Source organism: Python bivittatus, unplaced genomic scaffold, assembly GCF_059951505.1.
Source record: "Python bivittatus isolate LINGU-HERP-01145 unplaced genomic scaffold, Pbiv_v1 ctg000480_np1212, whole genome shotgun sequence".
NCBI classification, from domain to species: Eukaryota; Metazoa; Chordata; class Lepidosauria; order Squamata; family Pythonidae; genus Python; species Python bivittatus.
In genome coordinates, this window is record NW_028277075.1 from 84,821,832 (window position 1) to 84,846,109 (window position 24,278).

At 40.9% G+C, this 24,278-nt stretch overlaps 1 protein-coding gene across 3 annotated transcripts in view; it reads right to left on the reverse strand.

The window, feature by feature from the left end:
* Nucleotides 1-24,278, reverse strand: part of HEG1 (heart development protein with EGF like domains 1) — a 74,855-nt gene that overhangs the window by 43,736 nt on the left and 6,841 nt on the right. For all 3 annotated transcript variants that reach the window (XM_025169350.2, XM_088146459.1, XM_007432486.3), the window contains exon 2: nucleotides 15-359. In XM_025169350.2, the coding sequence (XP_025025118.1) occupies nucleotides 15-359 (345 nt within the window). The remainder of the gene's footprint in view (nucleotides 1-14; nucleotides 360-24,278) is intronic.

Genomic DNA, 24,278 nt, shown 5'->3' on the forward strand with positions numbered 1-24,278 from the left:
ATGATAAAACTCACCTGAACGCTTTTTCTCCAGAAATGAAGAATTTGGTGTCTTGGGAAAATACTTCCACAAAGTCACTGATTCCAATTCAGCAATACCCATCGTATTCGGTGAGGCACTTGCTTGCTTGGTCTGTATCATCTGAGACAACTGTTGGGCCACATTCATAGATCTGATTATTTTGGTATAAGATGTGGCGCTTCCTCTTACAGCTGCAGATGCAGAAGCTAAGTTGGTCCACAACGTCCTTACTTTATCACTTCCAGATGTACTGACAGCATCTACATCGTGTCTATAAGAACTGGAAATCTTTGCTTCAGTGTTCGGATTTTCTGCATCCTTTTGTCTGGTTATAACGGCTGAAGGTGAAATTGAGAAAAAGAGAACAGAAATAAGGCTGAGGTGAAATCTAATGTCTCTAAGCCAGTCTATGTTTACTGGTGCATGGTAGATGTTGTCAGCATTTGCATTTGTACCTTAATATGTGATTGCACCAAAGGAAGTATGAGTGGATATGTGATTGTGTATATAGGACCAAATATGGATAATAGTGTGCATATGTGCTCGTGGATGGTATAGGTGTGTGTTGATGGTACAGGATCTGTTAAGTCCCATCTCAAGTCTTCCCTGCCTAAACCCTTTGAGCTAGAAGTTCAGACCTCAAATGTCTCCCATTCATGCTTGCTGGTTGCTAGTTTCTGAAGCCCACTTTAGGTAGCAGGCTGTTGTTTTTAGCCTTTCTTGGACCTTCTTTCCCTGGCTCTGCTCATATCACTATGACCTCCCAAATCTTGACTTTGATTATGCTCCACAGTCTTCTCATTGCTCTGCTTCTCTGTTATCTGGCTCCTTTGCAGCTGATTGCTGGCTGACCTAGTAAGCCCCTTAAACCAGATTATAGGAACAATATAAATAATTGTGAGTTCCCATTTATTTCATATTTCCCATTTCAGAACATCCATTGGATTACACAAGCAGAACATCCTGGGCATTAATTAAGTTGTTTTTTTCATACCAAGCCAGCACCATTTCAAAAACAGATACCCCAACATCACAAGACCCTTTGTGTATCTTCCTCTTTCTGTGAAAGGAAGATGTTAGAGCCCTAACATCTATGAATGATAGGGCTTTGGAATTTATCCTGGTTTTCTAATGACATGCCCCCAACTGACCTAATTTAATCTTTAAATATTTTTCATATCCATCCAAAAGGGTGGCTAAAGAGCACTTGAGGGTAATAACCAGAGATGGGCATGCTTTGGCAATACTGACATTTAAGAATTATCCATATGGAAAATTGCCTTGACTTCAAACACAGAGGCAGGAAGACGCACATTCAGGCAACATATTCTCAGAGTCACAAATGTGCAACCCTGGGAATATGTTGCCTGAATGTGTGTCTTCCTGCCTCTGTGTTTGAAGTCAAGGTAATTTTCCATCTGGCCAACTTGGTCCCATGGATTCCCTTCATGAGATGAAAGTTTGTGCATGCAATCAGCCTTCCAGAAGGGTAGGGAGACACAAAAGGGACCTGCTTGCTCCTCACAGTCGGCATTTTGTAAACATGACAAAGCAGTTTTATTGCATGTTTGGCCTTTAGATTAGATAAGTGTAGTTTTAAAAGCACCTATGATGTATTATCAATGGCTTTTGATGATATTGTATTTAGTTTCCTGTTTTTTTGTCTTTGTTGTAGCCAACCCAGAATCCAATGGGATTTGGGTGGGTTATAAATATGGTTAAATAAATAGATTAAAAAATAAAACATATTCCCACTTAACAAGCCACTCGTTGGGACCAGCTTGAACGCTCAGCAGTATGCCTGACGCCTGAATCTGCAGCTCAGTATCTGATGTGCAGAGAAGGCCACTGGTCCTATCTAGCAGCACTTAAGCAGAATAAAATGGCTATGTGAGCACATGCACATGCAAAAAGCTGTGCATTTCCCAACATGCACACCCTACTCCCATGTTTTTCAGAAAGAACCTCGGTCTCAGTCTGCCTACTGGCAACACCCAGAATGCCTTGTCCCTGCAAATCTTAGCAGTATGGTTTCATTCTTCAATGACACACACACAGTTGGTTCTTATGCAGTTCTGGGGGCGTGTCCATCCAATTTAATATGTAGATAAGACTCCTACTAATGCTAATGAGATAATATATACCAGCAAATCTACATGTCTATCCTTTTGTAATTTAAAATATTCTCATTCACAAAAAAGAGAAGGGTAAAAAAAGGCCAGAGGGAGTCCCAGTTTTGCAGAAATACTGGGGTACAAGGAGTCAAAAGAAATGAAGTCACACTATTGTGAGGGAATGGTAGGAAATTAAGGAAGGCGTATGAAATGGGGTGTCCTTAAAAAAAGGGCATGGCTGATTGACTAGGATCCTGAACAGAAGCATTCAACAGGGCAATATTTTGTTGCAGGTCCTATTCTGTTTGTTCATTTATAACCTGAGAAGTTTGCAAATTTATTTCAGATTTAGAGTTTCTACTGCTGAACATTTTTTCATGACTAGTGGGTTGGACTTTTTTGATACGACTAGAAAACTATTCAGAAGTTTTAGTTTGCACAGAATATAGTAGCCTATGTCTGGAGAGAGAATAGATCCTGTAGGGAACATTGCATCCAGAGATCCACGCTTACAAGCCATGCTTATATAATACTGTATGGGGTTCTACAGTGCACTATACTTACGCAACACCATTGGTTTAAACACTGTCAACCATGTACCCAAAATAGCTGAAAAATGTTTTAAAATAATTCTATATAGGTTAATAAAGATCCTAAAGGTGTGACCTTAACCACAATATTTGTACAAAAGAAAAGGAAACAAAAAAGAAAGAAAGGCAAGTCTGGTGTCCTTCCATATATGTTCTTTCGTACAGACTATGTAATACTATGTATTTATCTATCCATCCATCCATCTATCCATCCATGGAGATACGTGTAATTTTTAGAAGAACTCACTTAAGGGCAATTTGTCTGCCTCAGGTAAAACGTGCAACAAATAGGATAAAGAATGTTGGGTTGTAATCTTATGTCCATTTATCTGAGAATGAACTCAACAGCATATAATGTCAATCCTATAATAAATAAGTAAATACAGGACAAGCCAGCAAAGGAACTCTGGGGGCTGATGAAAAATTTGATACCAAATTATAAAACCTCAGCTTGTAAGGATACCAGAGTCTCAATTTATGGTAAAAGTAAACAAACAAATAAATAAATGGAAATTTAATATTTTGAGATCCACCAAGCATAGTTTACTATTATAGCTTACTGTAGAAATGATTCAATGACCCCTTTCATCACAACCTTGAAGGCCTCCATCTTCCTCACGGCATGCTTATCAAGAATAAATATTTTTGTTTAATATGGAATTATCACACAGTCTCCAAAATTTGTATTTTTCCTCCTCAGTTATGATGATTGCCAGACTTAACTAATATAGATGGTATTTCCTCTGCTCCTTTGTAAAATAAGAAATATGGCTCATGTAAACAAACCCTGTTTTTAATCTATCATATAAACATGTTTTTTTTCCACCTTTGCTATCTAACTTAATCCTGGGAAAATATCTATCTATCTATCTATCTATCTATCTATCTATCTATCTATCTATCTATCTATCTATCTATCTATCTATCTGTGTGTGTCTCTCTCCCCCCCCCCCCCCAAGCATAACGGCTGTGATCTATATAACTTCATTTTCTCCTGCAAGAGGAATTGGTTTACCTTGTCTTAGAATTACTGACTTTTACATGTGTAGCTAAACCAATGGGACAGTTGCAAGATTCAGTATAACCCAATCCTTTTGCATTTAGCAAAAGCAAATTCCACATGAGTTTAGTGAGGCTTACACTCAGGATAGTGCTGGGAGATTTTAGCCTTAATCCAGGGATGCTCAACACACAACATCTCTCCTTGAGACTGCCACTTTGATTACTTGGAGATACTTGGCCTACAATATCAGATTGTAGGGACTGAAAGTGGAGAATATGCTCCAACGGCAAAATTGAAAGTATGTATTCTAGAAGTTTAACCAAATTCAAGCAGGAAGGGCTCCCTTATATACAATTATCACAGAGCAAGGCAGTTTTAGACATCTGGAATATGGTTTTTAGGATTTAAATAGAAACCAACAACAATTACTGTTTGATGCAAAGTTTAAATATTTAAACTGTGGCTAGTGGTTGGGGATACAAATGGAAGGGGAGGGGAGGCTGTGTCACTAGAAAGTAATTTATCTTTCCTTTTTCTTTCTTTTTCTCTATGTTTTAAAAATGTAAATGTAGTGGTCTTTTTTGCTTTATCTTGCTTTTTTCCTACTTCCTTTGTATTTCAAAATTTTAATAATAAAACATAAGGATTATTTAAAGACAAAGAAGAAGAAGCTGCCACTTTCCTGAGCACGCCACTAACAACTCTGCAAAACAACATTTCTTCTCCTCTGCTGGCATGCTGGTAACATAGACGTCCGCCTCAAAAGATCCATCTCCAAGAACTGCAAAACTCACATGAGGCTTAATTCTAAATCAGGACACGGGATTCTTCAACATTCTTTCAGAAAGGTCACCTAGTAAAACCTGCTCAGGCCTGACCCTCCTTAACTCTTATAGAGAAATAAATAGACTCGCACCTCAAATCCTGTTCCTTGTTAATCTGATGGGAAAACTCAAATTAACTTTAATAGGCAATACTCCCCAGAGTGGGATTACTGAATGGAGGCAATGGAATGCAGCAGTTGTTAGACAGAAACATTACAAATATTCGAGGAACGTTCAACCCCACATTTGTTGACTGTTTTTTTTAAAGGTGGCTTTCTTTTTTTAAATCACATGGATGCAAGTATCTCACTGTAGAAACTCCCAAGGCTTCAGCGTTTTTTAATTTTATAAGTAAACTGCTTTTCAACTTTTCAGACCCGATAGCACTATTTTCAAACTCCTTTCTGGCTTCTGTTGACCCATCAAATTACCTGTCTGCCTTCTGTGCAACTCATAAAATATTTTCTTATTCTTATTCTTTTTATTTATTACCCCTATTTGCATAACATTCCTAATATAAAGATTCTTGCATGTTTTTCTGATATAAAACATAAAATTGCTGAGAGTCTCTGTTTTTTGGTTTACTCATGTACACTGCTCAGAGTTGGCTTAGACTAGGGTGTTTGTCAATTCTGAAAATAAATAAATGTGGTACAAAAATTGTTTCTATTACTGTTAGAATATTATTTGTCTTTCTTTTAAAATATTTGTTACCAAGACCTAAAACATGAAACAGTTAATTTTTTTAATCAAAAGAAAATATGAAGTTTAATATGATTTGGAGCAAGGAATTAGGAAATATAGCCCATGCAATTTTACCTAGAATAAATAACTCCATCTGCAAAGGATGTCACAATCTTTGAAGGTTTGTATATTTTAACTGTCTTCTGCACCTATCCTTTAAGAATGAATTTCCTAGTTAAGCGTTTAAAGACAATGTAGAAACCAAACTGAGCAAGATTCCTTATGAGTAAAAAATGTGTAGGAGGACATGTGCAGGTGAAAGAGAAATAACTCTTTCCACGTCCTTGTCCTTCTGTAACTATTTTCCATTTCTAGAAAAAGCAAAGCTGTTAAGACACCATTATACATGTTTGCACTTAGCAACTAATTTGACCAAAAGGCAGAGTTATATGGTCAAGGAACAAAAGCAGCAACCTCCAACCCATGTATTATTTTACAGGATTATGTTAAGACAAGGAGTACACACTTGTTTTGGCTGGTGAGCACCATTGATTAAATATAGGCTTATTTGCTTATCTAGATTTCCCCATTTCATCTTAAAAGTTCAAGATGCATCTTAAATATTTAGAAATATATCTTAATTGAACAAGTTAACATGAAACAAACAAAACAACCCATGCTGGAATACCATTTTCACAAGCTTAACTTTGGCCAAAAATAGATGAAATCAGAAAATGTTCCTAGAAGATTAGGAACTCTGGGAAAGTCTGCAGAGGAGAGAACTGTAGTTAACAGAGGGCTTCAGAGGAGCCATTCGTGAATATATGATTATTTCCATATAAGGGGAAACCTTGAACCAATTTTCTTTTTGTGCTCTCTACTTTTGCACATTAATATCAGTGGAGGACTGTTGCATATTACTACTGAATGGTATTAGCTGGGACACAGCTTGTGGGTATCTTGGCACTGAGAACAAAGAAGACCCTGGGATTTTTCACCTTTAGAAGATGAAAGGATTTATCTGAATCCTCTTATGTAGCCAATTTCTTGCTTAAATTACAACACAAACAAGGCTGGCTGGGGAATTCTGGGAGTTGAAGTCCATCCGTCTTAAAGTTGCCAAGGTTGAGGAACCCTGAACTAGTTGATCACAAAAAAGAATGTAAGAAGAAAGAAAAGCTATGTGGGATGTGTCTTGTATCTCAGATGCATGTTATGTTTGCCACTGAGGCAACAACTCGTTGTGTGGTCGAAGCCATTAGAACGCCACGTTCCCTCTTCTGGATCCACATAAGGCATGCAAAGTCCAAGAGAGAACAGCTGGAATTATATTTATGGCCCACAAGAAGCTCAGAAATGGACCCCTTTCTAACCCCAGGGGTCTTCACATTTTATAGTCAAAAGACACATATTTGATTTTTAATATATAATATATATTTAGCCTGGCAACTGCTTCATGACAGGGAACATGGAAAAGTGAGCTTTACAGCTGAGCTACAAACTCTTTTGCCTTAGAAATATTTATAGCAAGAATTGCCATGGTAGATAAAAATCCAGAAATATTGACATCCCATTTCCAACAGGAAGATACCTCCAGAAGTTTACATGATGAGAAGGCGCATTACTCAATCCGTCATGGAGTCACTGAGTTGTAAAGAGCCATTCGCCCACTGAAGCTGGCATTGTTCACTGCAAGAATCCAAATTAAAGCGTTCCAGGCAAGACAGATGGCTGTCCAGCCCCTGTATGAACACATCGAGGGCTGCTTCAGTTGTTATTTCCCTTTTTTAAAATCCATTTCATTTCTATTCCACTCTTTCTCCCAGAGGAGCCTAACCGGTTTACAATAGAACAGTAGAACAGTTCTTGTTAGTCTTAAATAAATTCTATACAATGACCAAAAATACAACCAGGAAACCTAGCTACATTATCAAATTTAGCTATTATTTACAGGCATTTCCTCTGCTCCCCTCTCCCTTCTCAGCCCCATGTGATCAATGCACATACCAAGTAAGTACCCTCCCCATCTTTAGGAGAGGAGACTGCTGGGGGGAGACGGAGGAAGGGAGGAAGGTTTGGAGAAGTCACCTTCTACCTACCCCATTGCACAGACTTTTCTCTGCCCTTGCGGACTCTGAAAAAGAGGCTGTGTCGTGCTTAATACAGTTGTTGCAGTGCTGTAAAATTGTTGCCTGCACCTTTGAGTCAAGGATATTTTCTCGGTAAATAGACAAATGGCATCCTTAAGACAAAAGTAACATTTCATGTGTTCTTCGTGTCACTAAAATAAACCTTGTTCAATGAAAAGCTTTGCTCAAATCTGGGGGAAAAAATCCCATGAGGAAAAAAAAATTAAAGCCTGATGCTGCCCAGAGTGCTTGCAATCTGGAAAATCTACACTAACGCTTAGCCCCTGAGACCTCGTCCTAGAGGAAAATCTCAACTCCCTCATTCCTGAGTCTGTCCAGGAAGCCTTTAGGAGCAAGATTGAGGCTGAGAAAGAAGAATAACAAAAAGGCTTAGCCTATCCTGCCTCACAGGTTGAGTGCACATTCAGCCGGCTTCTTTATCAGCTACTAGGGAAGCGTTTCTGGGCTGTGTTTTTCAAACACTCTGCTGCGGATGTAATGATTCTGGGTGGAGGCTGTTTGGGAGCCAAGGGAGTTTATGCGAACAAAAACTTCAGTCCTAAATCTGGACTATTTCAGTTTCCTTCCTTGTTCTTTCCCTGAAAAGAGCAGCTCTGAGGAGGGGGGAAAAATCTCAGAGCAAAAAAGCAATTCTATGGGACTCTTAACGTGTGGCTAATAATCCATAGAAAGAGCCCATTATATTCACTAGAAGCCAGGAAATATTAACCCTTTTCTTTGCCAAGTGGGCAACCTGTTCATCTTGGCAAGACACAATTAGAAGATGGGCAGGCTACATATGAGCCTTTTTATTTGTATAGAAGCAGCCCAATGTGGTCTCATGTCAGACACCTGGCTTGCACACTTACGACCACAGCATATTTGTTTTGTAGTCATTGCCAATCCAGAATACAGCAAAAACTTAAGCTAAACCCAAGGTAATAGGCTTGAAATCCCAAAAATGTAGTTATTTGGGCATTTGGAGGGTGGAGGAACATTAGATAGGCTAAGATGGCAAGCATTTATCCATATAGTTACCAATATTGAGTCAACCCAACTCAATAATACCTAACTACTTCTGTTGTAAAAGTGCCCCCAGTCCCACCCCTGGATCATGCATTGGAACATGTGCAAGCCATCAGGCACACATATAGGCACATGCCTGTTGCCATTTTCATAACTCATGGTAACTGTCGCCAGAGCAGCTTCTTTGGTTATGGTCTCCTGAATTAAATGCACAAGGTTTCAGGTAGCACTCTATGCAATTTTGTGTTGGTAACACTGCATCACTTCAGTTAAGGATAATTGCAGATCTGTAATGTACGTACTGAACAACAGCCTTCTGCACTCCGATATGACTTTCCTAGGAAAGGCATTACATGTGGTCCATATTGTCTTCTACACTAGGAAAGCAAGCAATACCAGAGACCAAAGGCTAGATATGCTCACAGAAGTCACAAGCCATGAGCGGGATCAGCTAAAAATTGATAACTGTAGACAGGAAAAGAGGGAAGCTCCTTAGTCAGCTTAGCAACTATGTCTTAAGAACTAATAATGAGTCACATATACATTGCAGGTATATAGGCCCTGGTTATCTAAAGGACTATCTTCCATAGTTTCTGCTCAACTGATATGTTCAAGTAGAGTGTACATGTTCCAAATTTCCTCTATGAAGCAATGCCATCTGGTAGGACCTAGAAAGTAAACCTTCTCTGTTGCAGCACCTTGCCCTCTGGAATGCTGCCCCCCCAATTCATTCGGCCCCCACCTTGAGTCTTATAATTTGGCTCTTCCCCCAGGCCTTAAGTTGAAGGGTTTAGGGTTGGTGGGTGGGGCACTTTTTTATCCACTTATCGAGTCCTTCCCAAGGACCTGGGATAGGCAGATGTTGTTGTCTGATGGTGTTAAAGGTATTGTCGCAGGATATAAGCTCTTCCAAGTAAAGCTGCCTTTTCCAATTGACTGATGGTGATGTTGTCAATGCCGATGGTGTTCAAGTGGTGCTCCAGATGTTTTGGGATTGCACCCAAGGTGCCTATTACTGTTGGTACTATCTTTGCTTTCTTTGCCACAGTCATTCTACTTCTATTTGCAAAATAGTCTTTCTATTTTGTGATCTTCTCCAGTTCTTTCTCTTCTCTTCTACTATCTCCAGGTATTGCAACATCCATTATCCAGACTTAACATTCCATGCCCACCTATGCTCCTTGGTAAGTAGAGTCTAGTTATCCTCCTCCTCCTCCTCATCATCCAAATGAATATCACAGACTGGGTGTTGACTCCAATGATCAGAGTGTTGTCCAAGGACCTAAGAATCATGAAGGTATCACCACAAAATGTATGCTATTCCAAATAGGGGAGTCTTTTGCAAAATTAGTGGTGTTGAGTCCAGGAAGTTTAAAATTTCTAAATATTTGGTGAATCCTTTGGATATTGCACCAAGAACTCCAACTACAATTGATATAACAACAGATTTTTTTTCCTCCATAATCTTTAAACCTTGGTTTGTAAATCACAATATTTTATTATTTTATCCACTTATTTTCTGTAAATATATTCACTGACTGAATAAATTAAAAAGTGCCATGGTAGCCCATCTTTCATTGCCTCTTTGCAGCTTTAATTTGGTTTTAAGAGGACAGAAGGGTATTATGCTACCACCTGAATCAATACCTTCTCTTTCTTTATTTCACACCAATCTCACAATCATCCAAGCCAATCATGAAATTAGTTGTGCCTTTAAGTTTTGTATGGCTCTTTTTAAAGAAACAATTAAGGGGCAAAAAAGAGTCAGATCTTTCCTGCAATGTGGGGAAAGGGCTTAATTTTGCCCCTCCCTATGGTCCCAACTGAAAACTGCCCCCCCCCATCTGCTATTCGTACTGGGAGAAACATGAGTGTAAGCTGTCTTGCTTTGCTATCAAAGAACCCATTTAAACAATTATCTAGACTGTACAGTGTTAACTTTATAGCATGGATAAGAAGTGAGGGATGAATACTGGGTGAATGATACACATCAGTATTTTTCAAACTAGTGCTTTCAAGATCATTTGATCAGGAATTCTCAGATTTCCCCAAATTCTGGGGAAAGTTTGCCTTCCCCAGAAGTTTTGCCTGAAAGTGGAAGTTTTAAGTCCCAATATATCATATCTGGACAGCCCAAAGTTGGTGGTGAAGGCTATCGGAAAACAAATGAAAAAAAAATGTTCATGTTAATAAATATAGTTTCACTCATTTGTTTGAAATCATACCCACTCATTTATCCCATTTTGGAAGTTTTCTGTAAACCTTTTCCTTCCTGGAAAAAGGGGAACTTGTGCTTTGGGCTAAAAAAGAAAAAGACCAAGGACTGATGTGGGTGTGGCTGTGTGGAAATGGCTCTTGAGAGGGAGAGACCCTATTTTGTCACCGCTTCAATTCCTGCTCTCTCCTGATGGCAGCTTGGTTGGAGTCTGTCAGACGGCTTGGAGAGGAAGTCAACTGGCAAGATTCCACTGGTGCAGAGTTGCTAGGTCACTGGAACAATAAAAAGGCAAGAAAAAAACATCCTGGCTGCAACACAGGCCAGCTGAAAGTATAACCGTGTGTGTATGTGTGTGTGTGCGTGTGCGCGGGGGGGCGGGCAGATGGGATGAAAATCAATGTAGTTCCCTGGGTATGCAGAGAACAGGTTGACTGGAATGAGCTACATTTTCAGGCCTGAGCGATCAGAACATTGATGCACAGTGATTTTGCGAGGCCAATTCATACCCTATCAAATTGGGATAACAATAAGGGAATACACTTTTGTCTAATGTGTCCTTCACCATTAGGAGATACCTTTCGGAGGCATGCAAGGAAGGGTTACTAGATGGTTTTCCATAGATGAAGATTTTCATTGTCATCCAAATTCCAATCATGTCATAGTAAGCTGAGCCTGCGAGTCTGCTAGACAGTAATCAGGAAATGTCTACATTCTCATAATCTGTGATTGGCAGGAAAACTGTGATTAAACAGGAACAGATCTGAAGAATAACAGGGAGCAAACTCTTGTGAGGGGCTCTAGGATCAACCAGATTGCATGCCAAGTAGTTCCAAGTTTGGATATTTCAGTACTCATGTTTGGCATGATGAGAAATTCATAATTTTGATTAAAGATCTGTGTCTTACACTTTCTGCTGAGTGCGATCATCATTTAAATAAGAACTGAGCAAACTGAGGTGTTCCTGTTCAGGGTCCTGGGCAGTCATACCATGCCATTGTCCAGAATACTTCATTTTCTTTCCCATCTCAGACTCTTCTTCCCCATGTGTGTGGAAGGAGCTCCTTAGAAACTTTCTTTAGATTTTAAGCAACTCTGCCAAGCATTCCTCTCTCAGCGGGCCCATTTTGGCTGGATTCTTACTGATACACTGACTCTCTATCTCTTTACTTCCAGAGTGTTTTACAATAAGAAAATGAAATATTAGAAAGCATAGAAACACATTTCAAACAGTGGGGAAATAAAAGTCTTAGTTCAGTGACAATAAGATAACAAAATTGATTGCCAGGCAGGTGTTCTGGACACTGGGGACCCACTGCAAGGAGGGCTCTCCAGCAGTTCAAAAGCATTTGCTAATCTCTCTGAACTCATCCATCTTTCTCCAGTGGTGAACCTCATCAGATTTTTTGGGCAATTTGTTTCCCCACTGGAAGGAACTCTTGTCTCACTCTGCCAACAGACTCTTGAGCCTCGGCTGCCACAGCAGGTCCTGCAAGGGGAATGATGGCTTGTCATAGCAAGGAGAAAATGGGAAAGCATTCTGTGGGTTTTTCACTTCTCTTCTACAGGTATGTGTGGTTTGTACTTTAATTCTTTTTTTTTTCTCTTGTCATGAACTGGGGAGTAACCTGGGAAACTTGGTTATGCCAGAGGGTGGGAGACAGGGACAGTAATGGAAGGGATTTTACAATGATTCTGATAACCTAAAAAGAACATATTTTGCTTAGAACTCAACATCCCCCTATACCCCACTTCAGTTCCTACTGCACCCTACAAGCATGGTTTGAGGGAGAGGGGTTGTAGAAGCACACCATTGCCAAAACATTTTCACAGATCTCAGTGGAGCCTTTAATTCAGAAGGAATTATGGCTTGGTGGCTTGGTAGCTTCATACAGAAAGCATGGATGGTGTGGAGGGGTGGGCGTAAGCATGTTAGAAATGTAATTAATTTCTTTCAGGTAGAGTTGAGGTTGTTCCAGGACTGTCAGTATCTTGGATAGGACATTGATTAACCTGAAGGATTCTCCTTCATCCTTTCTTCCAAGGTCTGCAGCATGAGCAGAGGACAGAAAAAGGGAGGGAAGGAAATCAATGGCTTTGTCACCAAACACAGCAAGTCACCCAGTCTTTGAGGCTGCTCCTAGGTAAGACCTGGTATCTACTGAGGAAGATCTAAAGTGAGGCAGCTTTCCCAGTTTGATGCTCTCCAGACTGCATTGGCCATGCTGAGTGGGAAAAATGGGAGTTGTAATTTAATACAACCATAAGCACTAAATTGGAATCACACTCATATGGAGGACCATTTCACTTACTCTACTGAGATCCTCACTTAAACATAACCTCAACAATTCTGTGTAGTGTTTCCAATATCTCCCCCATTTGAGATCCAGAGGCTATCAGAGTCTGTCCACATAAAAGTGGATGGCCAGCAGGTTTCTGCTGACTTTATAAGATGGGATTTTAGCCAGGAAGTCAGAAGCAGAGTGAAGAACCATCTTCAGATCCCAGTCCTGCACTTTAAACCCTAAGAGTATCCCTATTCCTCTTATTAAGCACATGAAAAGCCATCTAACTCTGAAGCACAGGGATGGACATCACATTTTTATCTCTACTATAGTCCTCCTTTGGTTCTCATTCTTTAGAAGCTCTTCTATTCCCATGGAATCAGGTTGCTCAGGTCAGAAGAATTGGCTGCACTGTAGTCAGGCATCGATGATGATTGTCCTTCCACTGTTCTCTCAAAGTGCAATTCTCACTGATTGCCTACCATTCTTCAGGAGCTTCAGTACCTTTTTGGCCGCTCTTTGCGTTGCACATTATTCCAGCTACACAGTGTAACTATTAATGTTATCGCCTTCCTTCTCCTGGCATTTAGAAGGCAGTGTTTCTCAGGACCATTTTTACTGCACTTTTTTGCAAGTAAGTATTGTCACCAATGGGGGTATTTCACAACTCAGCTAGAAAACTTGCCTGCTCTCTGTCAAATCAGTTTCAAACATCACCCCCGAGGAAGCTCACATGCCCCTCCCAGACACATCTTTCTAGTGCACTTCCTCCAGAGGATATACTTGCTTCAGCTGGAACTGCATTCAATACTCAGCATCATATTATTTTCACCTCTCCTCCTTGACATGAACCTTCCTGCCATCTGGCACGAGTGACAAGGGAAAAGACTCACATTTTTGACAGGTTCTTCCTTTGTTAATCAAGGCCCAAAGAGTTCTGTTTCAATCCTGAATGCAAACATGACAGGGCAAGCAGGCAGTAGATAGCAGAGGGCTAAAGTTTCCCTGTGATTTAACATCTGCTGCTTTTATCCCCACCAAAAAAATAAAATAAAAAGTTGTTTTGGCTGGAGCAGGGATATCACTTTACTCTAAATGCAGTTATAGGACTAGAAGAGGGCTGTGCTCTGCCAAGGCTTCTCCCCCAACAACCAACATTCCTGGTTCTGCCAGGAATCCCTCTGCCACTCTGACGTGCCAGGCAGCCAAACCCATGGCCTTCCAGAGGTGCTGCCCTTCTGCCAAGTGCCACCTTGCCCCATGTGCGTCATTATTGCTCCTCATCTGTTTTGAAGCTAACCACTTCCTCAAAAGATTGTGGATCTGCATTGTGTTCTGTTTCTCCTTACATTCATTTTAAAAGCTTGTATATTTATTTTATTGTGCTGCTTTTCTCCCATGAAGTGAGATCCAGGCTAGTTAATAATATATCAATAAGACAGCCAGGAAAAAACAAAGCAAATCTACCATTACAATGAACAGAAGCTTAAAAACAAGACAAGGCTAAGGAAGGCAGCTGTCCCCACCCAGGCATACGCCAGATATGTCGGGAACATGGTTTTCAGAATTTCAGGCCATGAGACTCATCCAGTACTCATTTGATATTTTCTCCCTAAAGCAGTGGAAGGTTATGTCACTGCTGGTTTTTGTTTTGCTTTGTTTTGTGCCTTTGAGTCAGTTTTTGACTCTTGGCAACTGCCTGGGCAAGTCCCTGCAGATTTCTTGGCAAGATTTCAGAAGTGGTTTTCCCTTGCCTGCTTCCTAGGGCTGAGAGAGGGGGACTGGCCCAAGGTCACCCAGCTGGCTTCGTGCCTGAGGTGGGACTAGAACTCACGGCATCTCAGTTTCTAACCACGACACCAAACTGGTTCTCTAATATAGTGATGCATTTGGCAGTACAATCCTGGAAGCTTCTGGGAACCACCAGCTGCCCATCCCCACTCAACATGATCAGGCTCACTCTTGCATTGCCGTTGGATGGCCATTCGTTTGTGACGCACACATTTATCAAACTTGTGAAACAGAACAACAAGCTAGCCTGACTCCCAATATACCCTGAAACGTTTCCATCAACAACTAGTTACTCATACACAATATGTATCTTGAGATAAATAATTTGATGTCTTCTTGATATAAAAATGTGCAGGACCTGCTCCCTCAATAATTGTGACTGGGTTGGTGCAAGTCAACTAACCTATGCAAGCTTCAACTTTCAACTTTCAACTTGATTGATTAGTCTTACAACCATATCAACAAGAATAAGAAACATCAGCTATCCAAGCTTTAAACAGACCTAATGAGGTTCACAGAATCAGTCAGTTGTGTTGTGGGGTCATTTAAACCAGTGTTTCCCAACCATGACAACTTACATATATACAAAGTTTGGCTCCCAGAACTCCCAGCTATGGCCATGATGGTTAGGGAATTTGGGGAACAGGCATCCACACATAGGAAGTTGCCAAGAGTGGAAAACAGTAACCTAACCCCGGTCAATTGACACATTTTGCTTACTCATCCAGAGGTGAAGAGTGGCTAATTCCTGTGTTTCTTCATGCTACTAACCCAAAGATATTAATTTTAATTACTTAAAAAAAAATCTCAGAGATCATGAACATCAGCTTTGATGCATAACTAAATGCAATCTAAATGGAAGTCAGTAAGTATGAAAAAGCATCCTTTTCAGCTGCTACATTCCACTGAAGAAAATGTACAATTAAAAAAAGAATGGCTTCTAATCATTCACCGCTTTATCAGTTTACGCTTCCCATTTTTCTTCACAGTTATTCCAAGCTGAGATCATGTTGCTGCTTTTCAAATCAGTGGCTGAAAAGGCCCTTTGTTATCTGCCAATTTAGCTCCATATCACATCCCGTACTGGATAAATGGATAGATTGTATCACCAAGGACCAGAATTTAGCAATTTAAGCTGGGAGCAAAAAACTCTGAAGTTCAAAAGGCACCTTATAATCTGCTTCCCCTGTTGGGGAGGCTGGGGATGGGCTGGGGGTTGGCAGGGTGCGTGAGGAAGCTCTCACACTAGCCTGACCTCCAGCTTTGGGCTGGCAAGTGCCTGAGTGCAGGTGCAGCCTGGGGCGGGGGTGGAGTGCTGCTGTGAGGCCCTGGAGTAAGGGCTGTGTGTGTGGTTGCACGTGTGTGTTGTTTCTGGTAAAGGCATGTCTTGGGTAATTGAGGGGTGAAAGAACTCCTTGGCCTGGGAGAGGAGAGAATGGAGTCGGAGTTGGATGGGGGAAGGTGAGAGGGCAGGGTGGAACGTGGTGATGGGCAGAGGAAGACAGGGTAGGGTCCTGGGGGTGGGTCACTCTCAGGGACATTGACAGCAATCCTGTCATCCAGCACCCAGGTTTTTCCCCTGGGGCCAGGTTATTGGATCCTTGATGGCCTTGGCCTTGGTGACCAGTGGCCGGGCCATGTAGTGGTGTGAGCTTCCCAGAGTGAGGCGGTGGTCCCTTTGGCCTTGGAGGAGGCTGTGGTGCACCCTCATCTCAAGAAACCATTGCTGGGACCAACAGTCCTGGACAACTACCTTCCAGTCTCCAACCTTCTCTCCTCAGGGAAGGTAGTGAAAAAGATAGTTGGGCTTCAGCTCCAGAGGACCTGGAGGAAGCAGATTATCTGGACCCATTTCAATCAGGTTTCAGGCCAGGGTTTAGTATGGAGGCAGCATTGGTGATGCTTGTTGATGACCTGTGGCATAGCCAAGATGGGGGTAGTACATCTACCTTGGTGCTCTTAGATATCTCAGCAGTTTTTGATACCATCAACCATGGTATCCCTTAGGACCGGCTTTGGGGGTTGAGAGTGGGATGTACCATTTTGTGGTGGTTCTCCTTTCTCTGTGACCAGTTTCAATCAGTGTTGACAAGTGGGGAGAGATCATGATCACAGCTCCTTACTTCTAAGGTGTTGCAAGATTTGATGCTCTTTCCCTTCTGTTTAGTTACATGAAACATTGGGTGAGGTCATCCATCAATCTGGGGTCACAGATTGTAAAGGGTATGTGAAGGAATGACCTTGAGGGACAGGAGGAAGTGCAGCTTCCAAGACAACAGCCAAATAAAAGAAACCTGAGTCCAGGACAGGACTGTAATCTGAGAAAGCGTCTCAGACAAGACCCTCCCTAGTTCTCACAAAGATAAAGGGAGGGAGTGGGGAAGCACATTCAGATTTACAAGATTCTGTTAGTATAACCTTATAATAAAAGTAGTATTGTATTAGCTTGCATGACTTTGGTTTCCTAGTCTGGTCTGCCTCAAAGGGCTGACACATATCATCGGTATGCTGATGATATCCACTATCTATCTCAACTCATGGGCTGGCTGACTGAAACACCTCCACATTCTAGCCCAGTGCCTAGAGCTGTCCAGCTTTGGATGGGCAGGGACAGACTCAGTCTCTATCCTGACAAGATCAAATGGCTGTGCTTATTTGGTCCACCTGGTTCCACTGTAACGGATTGAAACTGGCCACAGAGAAAGAAGAACCACCACCAAATGATGCATCATTAATTCTCAGTGGGGTTGCACCTCCCCATTTGAGATTGGTACACAGTCAGGGGGCCCTCTTGGACTCGTGCTTGAAGAGGGCCTTTGCATAGGTATGTCTAGTGTGCTGGTTGGGCTGTTTCCTGGACTGGGAGGCCCTTCAACAGTTACTTATGCCCTGGTCCCTTCACTGTTGGATTACTGTAATGCTTTACATGGGGCTGCCCTTGAAGACCATCTGGAAACTACAGCTGGTCCAGAATGCAGCAGCATGTGCACTGTTGGGAGTGTTGCATTACACTCACATGACCCCACTGCTTTGCAAGCTGCAGTTATCAGATTCCTGGTGCAATTCAAGGTGCTGGTTATCACCTTTAAAGCCCTTCATGGCATAGGACCTGGTTACCTGAGGGACTGCCTCTCTCCCATTGTTTCTGCCTACCTGTTATGATCAGGCAGAGTGGGTGCACCCTGACTCCTGTCCAATAAATCACTGTCATCTTGCGGGACCCAGAAATCGAGTTTTCTCTGTTCAGCCCCTGCCTCTGGAATGACGTTCCTCAGAGATCTGTGCAGCTCCTACCCTTGTGACATTTAGGAAACTGTTAAAACTTGGTTGTTCTCCCAAGCCTTGGGATAGGGTGGCTTAGGGGCCTCCTTTGATTACATGTGTTATGTCTGCCAAAATGGCTTGGTGTACTGGTTTTCCAGACAGCTAGGATTCTTTTCACTTGTGTCTCCATATATTGTTTTTCTTATTTATTTGTAAGCTACCCAGAGTCATTAAGGACTCAGGCAGCCTCCAAATTTGAAAAAATATATAAAAGATAACATTTATGTGCAATTAAATTTTTATAAGGACTATTAGAATCTGCATCAAGGTAAAAAGAAGGTAGGCGGCCAGCATTAAAACTTGAAGATACCAATGCAATTATGTTCAACTTCCATAACAAAAAAGATAAATATAATATAAAATACAACAACAGTCATATAATGTGATGAACTGTAAGCCTCAAATTGCTCCCTAAACTGATCAAGGTTTCAGCTTCTCTGCTGTGTTTGCAATCCCAGCCCATTAAGGTCTGTCAGGCCTCTTTGCCCTCAGAAATGTGTTCATTTCCTCAGGAAACTCTAAGCTAAAATTCTTTATTTGGTCATATCATTTCAGCTACCGAATTCAGATATTGCTCTAAGCCATGGTTTTTATCATTTTAGTTTATTGAATAAACCACAACTGGCTAAGTCCACATAAACTGCTGAACCTTACGTGATGGTTTACAAACTGTAATGGCTGGATTTATATATTCTGCTAAGCCAAAATCAAACCAACCATGTTATGGCTCAGTGTGGTGTGTGAGTCTAGCTCTGTATTTCAAAATTTAGTTCTATCTCTACTGGTACAATTAGATAATTTTAGACCTCGGACTTCTGGGAATCCCCTTTAGACAACTATGTGCAATGCTCTGGTGGGAAAACCCTCAGATATCTCTTCTCTCCACTATTCCAGACTCGATTGTTTTTTTCTACATATCTGTTATTTTAAACTTCTTCCATCTGCATTCAGAGTATAACTTCCAGCCAACATGGCAAATGGTACCATTTACACCGTCCACGGTGGCCAAAAATTCTGAGAGTTGTAGTCCCAACAATGCAGCTGAATGGTCAGGTTGGCCCCCTTTCTATGGAAATCCCCCCAAATTTGATTCTTCTCCAACCCAGGAAGACTCCTCAGGAAGTCTTTTTGGGATGTGGAAGTTTAGTCTACCCAGGGACGGAGCCATCATTGGGTATTGATGAAAACGGTGTGATGTTTTGAGCCCTTCATTTGGCATTCTGTAAGCTGCTTAGAGCCAGCAGGAATTAGTTTCATGGAAGCCCAAGTAAATAAATAAAAGCACGTCATCATCATAACAAACATGAACAAATTGCAATTTGATTCAGCTGCCCTGATGCTAGGCACACGTGCAGGGGAGTAACCATTCTGTTCTTGAAAAAACAACATCAAGTAAGGAATTATGCTGCAGCATGCCTTGACAGGATTGACCATACTTCTGTTAGTCCATGTGCTCATGCCTGGGGCTATTTGGAAGCGTTGTCCATCTCTGTAGTTGATCATCTGAGATTGGATTTCAGCCCTGCACCACTCCTTCCTTCACCCATTTGCTATTAAGAGTGCACGTACACAATATATGGCAAAAACTCCATACTTAAAATGGGGGGCTCCCTCCATGGTTTCCCAGGAGCAGCAGCAAAGCCTCAACAATGCATCCCATATGGTGAACTGCTCCTTCAGAGAAGCTGCTTCTTTTGGTCCTCTCTATGCCATTGTAAGAAGCAATGCATCTATTTGTGCATGGTTCCTGACCTTTGCCTAAGATTGCAGAGACAACTTCTCACCCTGCTTGTGAGCGCCAGACTGTGATGTTCAAACTGTTCTCATGAGACCCTCAGGGTGGAGAAGCAGGACACTGGAAGACTTCAATAAACATTTATCCTGAGCTGGCATCAATCATGGTGTCAGAGAAAGGCACTGAGGTGGGGCTGCTAGTTTAATCCAGAGAGATAGTTAATGGCATGGTCCAAGAATGTTAGTGGAGGAGGGAGGCTACCTGCTGTTCCTAAATGTCCTGTGCCCTGTTGGATTCTTTTGTGCAAATTAGTCTGATATTTTGTAGCCCTTCCAGTGTTCTGCTTTCCTGTTTCTTGTTGTCTGTCCTGCCTGCCAAAAATCTTCTTTTTCTGCTCTTAAATATTTGGGTCCTCTTATCTCCTTAGACTTGTTGTTTGCAGGACTTCCTGCTTCATCGTTCAAAAGATTATCCACCTCCCAGCATATCTTGGACTTCACTGCCTTTCTTCAGGGGATATTTATAACAATGTGTAGCTGCAAATGCCTTATTAGGCCAGTCTGATTCTTCCTTCCAGAGATTTACATTAGGATTTTGAATAATCTGTTCTTATTCAGGAATATATTGCCCATGCAATCGTTATAATCTTCTTTCTTCTGTCTGGTTTAGGTAACTACATCCTCTTTCATGGCTTTGAGAATACTATGGACAGCCAAGAAAACAAACAAATGGATCATCAAATAAATCAATCCAGAGTTCTCACTCAAGGCACAAATGACCAGGCTCAAATGATCCTACTGTGGACACAATATCCAAAGATCTAGATCTTTAGAGAAGATTCTAATGCTTGGAAAGGTGGAAGGAAAGAGAAGAGGATGATCAGCAACAATGTGGATGGATTCAGTTACAATGGCAATGAGTCCACTCTTGGAAGACTTGAAAGACCAGGTCATGGAGAATATCTGTCTATACTGTTGCTAAGAATCGTCAATGACTTGATGGCACATAATCAAAATTTTGCTTCCTTTAGGCTTTCTCTACCTATTCTTAGTTTATTATTTATTTATCCAATTAAGTGTCTGCCCATCTTACCATGGCTATTCTGTGAGGCTACTAACAATTAAAATCCAAATACAAACAACATGGAACCACAATGCACATAATAGCAACTGAGGTAAAACTAATTTAGAAAAACGTCACTGGCAATAATCTTCTGAATTCCATGCTCACACATCCAGGTCTTCAACCCTTTGGGAAAAGCTGGCAGGGTTGGGGCCAATCTAATCTTGGGGCGAACGGTATTCTGAAGGGCAGACTCTGTGACAGAAACGGCACGCTTTCTGGGTCTGGAAAAATGACACTCCTTAAAAGGTTAATACCTGGTTTGCTTAAGTAAAACTTCTTGGCAGCTTCTTCGTTAGCGAGGCAGTTTCTTCAGGGAGCAAAATGTTGATAGTAATAAAAGCACCAAATTAGAACATTCATGTATTATTACTCTTGTGCAGAAAAGGTGCTTTGGGGATTTTCTGCCTCAATGGCAAAATAACTGGGTCTCACATATGATGAACAGTGAGTGGAAGGGCTTCACTGTTTCTTCTGCTTGATGACTATGCATCCTTTTGGAGCAATATAATGGACAGGTTTTTACAATAGAGGAAAGATCAAAGTGAAGATCAAAAATACCTCTGATTCAGGTGGCGAAAGGACTTGGATTCATCCTGCTCCTTAGCCCCAGAAAAATTAGAGCTAGGCATATTTGGCTGAAATGGATGTTGTTGAGGCCTGTAGGAATCCACCTTAAAATTGTATATTCTATGTGAAACAAATTCCAATTATAACAGACTGCAGGATATTAAAAGTTCCTACACCTTCACCTGACAAATCTTGGACTTCATTTACAACAAGGCTTTGTCTTCTGTTAACACTGAGCATGCAAACCACATGGCATTTCAGAAACCTGGATCTGAAGACAGATAGCAACAGCTATTTCAATGTTGAAGTGGAATGCTAAAGTTTGAGAACTTCCTCAAGGGAGATGCATTCTTCTAAGATTATATTATTACTTGGGCTGACTGCCTCAGCAGTACAGCCTCTCATTTCCCTTTTGGGCGGGAAAGCTTTTCTCCTTGTTGAGGGACTCTAATTCTGATTTCAGCCTGAAGGGCTAATATTAATGTTCTCCAACAAGGCATACTAGCTAGGCCTTGTGTCAAATACAGAGTGTCACACAGTGGTATGGCATCAGGGTTGCAATAATACATATTAGTGTGGTTTTGTATGGATTTTCATACAATTTGCCTATCCACAGATCTTCCTCTGCAGGTCTGCTCCATTCATAACCCATTAACTTTTGCTCTGTTCTGATTAGAAAGTTAAGGTCAGAAAACTCTGCTGTCTTTTATGCCTACTTCCTTTCTTCAGGAAGAGGGATAAAAATATTTTAAATAATAAATCACGTGTATGGTATATCACAAAAACATCCAAGGTAAAGTTCTCCAAAGGAAAGAAGGATAAAGCTTATGGAAAGCGCTGTTCTGACTCTGGATGGTAAGATTTAATGCAAGTTAAGGTTATACAAACCCAGGGGAAAGCCACAAATTGTTACTAAAAAATAACAGTGGATTTTATCATCAATTGCCCAACATGCTTTGATGACAAATCATCTCCCTTGTGGGCATCAGACACTAGTTTATTGATTTCTTATTCTGGTAATGCAACATTACTCCATACAAATTAAACACTATTTGTTGAGCCCTTCTGATTGTTGCTGTGATACAGACTACTCCAGTGGTAACTGTAGGTAATTACCCCAAGGGGATAAATTACCCCAAGGGGATAAATTACCCCAGGGGGATAAATTGGGCATATCCTGGAGTAATGGAGCAATTTGTAATTGCCTGTTTGTGACTCAAGGATCCAGTTTGGGACTGCCGCTGCTGAGACATGTGTGTAAAACAACGAAGTCTGTTTTTTTGTGGGGAAAATGACATTATTCGAGACTTGGAAAAGGGGTATTGGGTCAAACAGCTTAAGAACGACAGGTAAGCAATCTCTCCCCTCAACCCTGTCCCTCTTCCTCGGTACAATATTAGGGACTTGGTAAAGATGAGTGAAGAAATGCTTGGCGGCAGTGGCTTTTTCTTCCTGATGTCACCACTCCCTCTTTGTATGTGTGGGATAGTGGTGGAGTAAGCAGCGGTAATTGGACAGGTGAAGAGCACCATTCATTTTCTGGTATTCTCAGTTCAGTCTTAGTGTTCTTGATGGACAACAGCTACAATTCACATTCTAACCAAGAATTCTTCAAACTCTGTTAGCATCACATATTGTTTTATCCTTCATGTGTTGAACAAGCCATAATAGTCAGGTTCACACTACCCCAAGCTGTAAACCTTGGATCCATATATCAAAGTCCACATGCAGTATGACTCTTCCCATTGAAAGAAGGAGGTGAATCTTTTCTTGTAGAGTTTTTGCATAAAGTACATATTACATATGCGTAATATTGTATGAAGATATTTCAGGTAGTAAAAGCAAAATGATTACTCATAACATAGCTTAAAAATGTCTTGAAGAATACTACAAATAGTCTGCCTTTCATTCTTATTTAAAGAGCAACAGGATATACAGCTACCAAATATATTAATTCCATTCATTCATTTCTGAATCTCAAAGTACAGAAGATGGAGGAGACTGAAATGAATCTACAGAATCCCTGCTAGTCTATAAAACTGTTGTTTCTAATATAACTGTGTTTTGCTTTGCTCTGCTTTATTTAATGTATTATATTTAATGTATTATAATTAATCATGGAAGAGATGCCCCATAAAGGGCAAGAGCATTTGGTCCACCATCATGTCTTAAATAATGAGTAATGTTGAACCACACATCCTCTCAGCTTTGCACTGGGATGGCCTGTTCAGTAAGTCACACTATACTACAACTTCTGGTAAACATTGTTCTCTCTGTTATCCAAGGAGGCTAACAAATGTTGATTGAAGTGAATGAACCATACCTATAAATACAAACAGTGTGGGAAAATCATTTCTAGAATCATAAATTTATGAGAATTTGGTTCTTCTGTCCAGCATGACTTACTTTATCATGTATTATAAGTCTTTGGTAAATTCAATCCTTCAATCTATAGAATATTAATAATGGTCACCTACCAAATGACTGACATTGATTGAATCATGGTCAGGTATTTCAATAAGTTCCAAATACACATAAGACAGTTCCAGCCAACGTTTTCTCAGTTCTATCCTGTCCATCACAGAGATCAGAGTGAATGTTTTTGACTCTGCCTCTCCTCCAGTCCTCAAAAGGATGCTATCATGCATTTCCCCTAGGATCATGGCCATCTCTGTTCTGCATCACAACCAGATTGAGTAACTTTTATCATTGTTGAACACAGTCCATAAACAAATAAGATTGGCATAATATGTTTGTGATTGTAATTGAAATGGCTTCTTCTCCCTTGGGTTGTGTTACTACCTATAGTTTAACAAGAAACTATTAAGTTCCCTCTGGCAGAAGT